Raw genomic sequence first — 6,317 nt, 5'->3', positions numbered from 1 at the left:
CGTAAATTGGCTGATTACACGCTGTAGAGTCAGTGCCGTCTCGGGACTCGACAAAATCGCACATTTTACCGGAGTCGGACTCTGGTTATTTTTAACTGACTTCGCAGACCTGCCCTTGATAACATCACATAGTACACCAAATTCTCAACCCTGGTCATCGTTTTTTTATATAACGTGTGCCATTATCCAAAACTTTGGTACAATTTTGCTAATTGTTGTTGCACAAATACATAGCATGCAACACGGGATGTATAATAATACCGAATTGGAGGTGATTCCTAATGACAACTGATAGCATCGGTACTCGTCCAATACTAGCTTGGTTCCAGTGCCATCCTAAATTTTAGAAACATTTTGCAGATCCAATTTAGAATTTTCTACTTTTAAAGACAAATATTACTCTTGAAATTTATTATTATTTCACATTTCCTTATGTGAGCATAGTAAAGACGTCATTTTTTATAGGATTGTGATGCAAAAAGTATCAGACATCCTTTAATTAATGCAACCAAACCAATTCATTTGTAAAAAAGGTATATTGTCATTCGAAAAATAGAGACCAAAAAAAATAAAACAACGCGAACAAGGATATTAAATATATATATATATATATATATATATATATATTTAAACTGTTTTACATTTTATTTAAAGTAATTGGTTAAATTTTGTTGCAGAAATCCAGAACAAGTTTTAACTAAGAATTCACTCACATCAATATTGATTTTTTGATTTAAATAATCAGTGCAGAAATCCAACCAAATAGGTAAAACAAACATTTATATTATTTTGTCACTCAAGCACATTGTCGTCGTTGTTTAAATGAGAATCATCAACTTTGAAAAAGAAGTTTGACACTAGAATATTAAACGGCGGATACCTATCTTCCGGCCTTGGCTTGTGTCGCGGTGTCAGTCGTCCCATAAAAAGCATAGTTTCGTTTCCTTTGAGCTGCCCAATGAGATCAAACATGTTTCTTCGAAGACAGAAAACGTCATGGTTAATGTTCTGGCCAATTTCGGAATTTTTGTTATAATGCTTGGAAACACAGCGAAAGGCATAGCCATACGCATTGCCTTCTGGGTTAAGTAAGGGCCTGGGCGGCTTAGTGAGCTTTCCCATAAGCGTCACCTGGTTAACATTCATAGTTGTCTGAAACTTAGGGGGCATTTCGCTCTTGACTTGTAATTCTTCGTCCGGTTTTTGATACATTTCGTCTGTAAAGTGTGCCCCTGTCATGTGAACACTTCGTTGTATCAGCGAAATCATTTGCTTAGCAGGATTTAGCTTGTTTTGCAGTGTGAAAATTTTATGAAGTGTCCCAAAAGGCATGCTGACATTTATTTAACAATATCCAGCTTTATACAAACTTTAGAAAATCACACTAAATCCTGATAAAGTTTTGACTTGGAAAATACAAAAAAATTGTTAAATCGCCTAAAAACAGCCAACATTGTATTAATGTGAAGTTAATAATTATAAAGATAAGGCCAAAACAGAAAATATTTATAATGCTATGTTTTAAATAAATGTTTGAACTCCATGAAATACAAAACACTCCGAACAACAACTATTAGTCAGTTTCAAAAACTTTTTGTTAAAATGGTATTATACATCACAAGAAATTTTTACAACGAAAATCTTGGTGAAATGTTTTAAGATGATTGCGGTAGTCACAAAAGTTTTTATAAAGAATAATGTTGCTTTTTGCTTGAATTTAATTTGGCAGGAAATGTTTAAAAATCCAAATCGATTTCGTGGCTATTTTCTTCTTTAACCTCTGCATCAATTTTGACGAAAAAGTTTGACATTATTATGTTGTTTGCTTGCTGGAAGTCGTCAGACTGGCCTTGGGTTTTTCGCGGGGCAAGCCGACCCATAAACATCATCATTTCGTTGCCTTTCAAAGTCTTGGCCAGAGGGAACATACTCTGACGGAAACATAAGATCTCGTGGTAGGTAACTTGGGAGAACATACCTTTTCTGTTTGTGAATTTGGTCATCAATTGGAAAACGTAGCCGAAAATTTGTCCGTCGCGGAGTAGCTCCCGTGGCTTTTGAGAGAGATTACCAAGCAGTTTTACTTGATTCAAATACATTTGGTCGCTCTCTTTATCGAAGCGGTTCCGATTTTGTTGATACGGCATGTCTTGCTCCGGTCGCATTTTGTACTTGTAAGACTCATCCGGTTCGCTGAATTCCTCATTGTCCATCAATTTCACTGCAGAAATTGAAATGCATCGCTGCGCAGGCGTTACAAGAATTTGCTTCATCGAGCACACTCGACGGAGGCTGAGGATCCTGTTCAATGTTCTAAACGCCATGTTGCTAATCATTTATTGTACGAGTTGACGACCTGAAAAAAATGACCGAATAATTAACTGTTGTAACTTTTTTATTTATAAAGTTTAATACACACATCACACTGTTCATCAGATATGGTGGTGGAAGGGTCGTGAGTTTGAAACCTCACCGCTAACTGTGGAAAGTATGGCAAGTGCACCCAAGAGATTTTTTCAACCTTATAGAAGTGCATTAAAAAAAATTTGAACCCCAAATATGTTGTGCAGCATACGTTCACCGTGCAATGAGTGTATCGGAATATCATAAAGTGCACCTGAAAAATTGAAAGTGCACTTTTTTAACCTTTGATGCACCGGGTCAGCCAGATTTTTGGAGCCGTGTACCTGCAAGATCTCGTCAAAATCTGCCATACTTTCCAGACAGGCTCACCGCAGGCTAGTTGATCTTTGGGCACTGGTCTAGAATCCTACCACAACTTGCTAAAATTATCAAACGCACATTATTTTGGTTTGCGTTTGGGTAGGGGGGGTCAAGTATTATTATATTTATTCTCCCAGTTTTCAATCTTTTTTAAGACTGGTTTTGTAACTGTAAGAAAGGTGGTAGATTGTAGACCAGCACCAATCTTTGTCTATCTAGACAGCGTTTACATTTTTAAATCAACGCACAGTATTTAAGGTGTGGGTTAGCACTTGAGTTGGGGCTTGATTAGATTTATTCTCCCAGTTTGCAATTTTGACCACTGGTTACATAATTGTTGTTTGTTACTGTGAAGGTGGTAGATTTCTTGTCGGCTTTGGTCTAGAATCCTAACCACCAGCGCACAATGTTAGTATAGGGTTAGGGTGTGAGTTGGGTATTATTGTTATCTAATATTCATATGTTTAACCTACTCTTAACCCAATTTTACAAACATTGTGCGTTGTGGTAGGGCTGTAGACCAGCGCCGCATTGACTATAACGAATAAGGCGTTCTATTTCAAAGCTGATAATTTTATTTTAAAAAATTGTACTTTGTAAAATTTAAAAACCTATATCAGCGAAAAAAGTAATTGATTAGAAACACAAAATTTTTAGAATGTTTTTCGGTAAAATGCTCTGTTAAAGAACTACATCGTGACCTTTATCGTTACTTTTCCTTTTACCTGAACCTACATGTTATTGACGAGCCAGTAGTTTAAAAAGCAAATCTGTGAAAAACACTAAACGCTAAACGTGACTTTCGCAATTAGGCCATGCTTCACCAAGAATTGAACGCATGTGTTCCGACATTTTGTGTCATGTACGTTTGACCTTGGCGATAAAAAAAAATCTTTATAAAAAAATGTTAAAAGTTGCCCCCCAAGAGAAAGTTAAAATAAAAATCAACGTTGTTAGTAAAAGGTATCTATGAAAAATATGATTTAAGAGTGTACGACGTTTTCTCCCGTTAAATCAACATAAATGTCTTCCATTGATGAAATAACTTCGTGTTAAATTTGGTTTTAGAGCGCCTTTAGTGGCAATATGTAAATAAAAACAAATTGTTAGAAAAGCACCAATCTTTTAAATCTCTTAAATGAATGCGCTTATTTTTACCCCCATTTTTTACTCGTAAGGAACGTTTATCATACATTTGAAATACTTATCCAAACTGTGTTTTTTTGTTGCCATACTTAGTCTCAAGAAAGGGGGTGTCCCTTGCACCCCCTCCTGTGAAGGGGGAACACAGCCCAAGAAGACCTCTAAACCAACAATGTCTAAGGTAGAATAATATTTAAAGCGGTAGCATTACCATTAAGCATCAATAACCTAATAAAGTCAAATTGGCAACACACAATAAGACCTATAAATCAACAATACGTAAAGCAGTATCACCATAATTAAGACCAACGACATAATAAAGCCAAATACGCAGTAGTAATCACGGCAGAATAACAACTTAATCTTCTGAAATAAAACGCCTGAAACTGTAGGGAGTAAGGGAGAGGGTTTGGGACTATCGGTCATTTTGGTGCCGCCCTAGTTTGCATGAACAGCGCCGTTAGGGCGTTCATGTTGTGGCACCGGACCATAGGGCCCTGCTTTGGGTCAGTGGTGGGTGTTAGTGATATAATTTGAGGTTGGGCAAAATGTTGCGTAGGCCTGATTCTGGCAAAGCAACAGGTAGCATTTATCATTTGAATTTTGGTGAAATCTTCCTAAGAACCAATTATTACGAGGCCGAGGTTGTGAGTTTAAACTTTGAACCTCACCACAGTTTGGTTGTGTTTCTAGCCTGTCTTGCTAAATGCTTCCTGGGTGCAACTTATCCATTGGCAGAAATTTAGTTGTTTTAGGGTTGAGATTTTACACTTGCTAAGCCTCGGGCTGATTTGGCACCGACTCGTCCCATAGCGTTTGCCCTCAAGCAAACATTGGTTGTTGGTATCAAACCTACTGGACTAAATTTGTTAATACGTGAATTACCAAAGACTCTAGCTCAATAATTGCTCTACTAAAAAAAAATGAATTAAATACAAACGCATCGTACAAAAAAAGCACATTTTGCTAGATGGAAATTCTCAGATGCCATGCAGGCATTTTTTAAGATGTTTTTTTATCTAGTAGAGTGTTCACTGTTCAGTTACTTGACCAACACTAGTGCAGGCAATTATTTATTGAATTTCAATGCTGTGTTTAATTTGGTATATAATTCTGGTGTGCCACATTGGTTTGAATATTCTGGAGTGTGCACCTGTTACAGAATGAATAAATTGGGTGTGAGTTTCCAGTGATATGTAGATAACCTCAAGGTATTAATTAATGGAGAAGGTTTTGCTTTTAAATTGCTACTTATTTACACTTTAATATTGGATTGTGGTTGCATTATGCATGGATATGTAATGTAGCTTGATAATAAAAATGTAATGTAGCTTGATTTAATTATTATTAGTGTCACAAATTTAATTATTGTTACCCTTTGAAGCATAACTAATGTGTTAGGCCGCGGGAACTGCCGTCCGGGTCGGCTACCCGGCGCCACGGTTTCCCCTCAGGGATAGAACTTTGTGTGAATTTTGTAGCCTCGCTTTTCTCGGCGCTGCGTGATATCTTTGTGTCAATTTCGTTTGCTATTGCGTGGTGTCGTTTTGATATTATTCGTCGGGTGGATACCGAGAGAATCGGACGCATTTGAGCACGGTTTGCAATCTCGTTGGTTAGAGACAAGCTGTAGCCTTATGCGAGCACTTGGTGTGCATGGTTGTTTGCCGTACTGATTATCGTTCTGTCCAATAAACGTCTTGCTCGAGAAAGTAAAGTCATTCCTATCCTTAGCAGCTACTTTGGGGATTGTGTCCCGATCTAGTCTGCGACAATTAGTAATTGAGAATTTACATTTTAAAAAGGTTAAGTCAAGTGTTGTATATAACTGTATTTTGTGGATCTGTCCATTTTTTAAAAAGTTTCCTTTTTTTTAAACAGATGTGCTTTCTGCCTGTATTAGCATAACTCTTGAAGTCCGCACACATTTTTGTTAGGGGGTTGGTTAATCCTAAACTGTTGGAAGTTTATGTGATCCTCTGTACAATTACCCATGCTGCGGCTGTAGCCACACAAATTGTGGAAAATTGCCATTAAATTTGTGAAAAACAGCCCTGTAAATTTTAAAAAGTGTTTTATTGCAGCGCAAATTTTAGCTGATTAAACATCTTCATCGCGCAATATCCAAAGTTTTAAATCTGGCCTAAACCCTTCAAACTTTGCTTCCTGGGTTATTATGGTAGTTGATATTTAACTTGTTTCCACTAAAATTTAAATGTTTTCAAGAGATAACCCGTTTCTTTTCTATCATACATATATAGGCGCTGGAAAAAGTATATGCCTCCTTTTTATAAATATATAACAGATTAGGGCGCTGGTCTAGATTCCTACCACAATTAATAAATCAACGCACTATATTTGGGTTAGGGTATGAGTTAGCTTTTGGGTGTGGGTGGGTCAAGTATTGTTGTATTCATTATTTAATAATAATGCTTGACTCACCCTAAACC

General features: G+C 36.8%; 1 protein-coding gene across 1 annotated transcript; it reads right to left on the bottom strand.

The window, feature by feature from the left end:
• Positions 1-648: 648 nt before the first annotated feature.
• Positions 649-2,352, bottom strand: LOC146141599 (uncharacterized). Its single transcript, XM_083389987.1, has one exon. The coding sequence runs from the start codon at positions 2,334-2,336 to the stop codon at positions 1,737-1,739; it is 600 nt and encodes a 199-aa protein (XP_083246113.1). The 5' UTR covers positions 2,337-2,352; the 3' UTR covers positions 649-1,736.
• Positions 2,353-6,317: the final 3,965 nt, after the last annotated feature.

Source organism: Ascidiella aspersa, chromosome 5 (genome assembly GCF_963924565.1).
Source record: "Ascidiella aspersa chromosome 5, kaAscAspe10.2, whole genome shotgun sequence".
In the NCBI taxonomy this organism is placed as follows: Eukaryota; Metazoa; Chordata; class Ascidiacea; order Phlebobranchia; family Ascidiidae; genus Ascidiella; species Ascidiella aspersa.
This window is presented reverse-complemented; position numbering and strand designations above follow the sequence as displayed.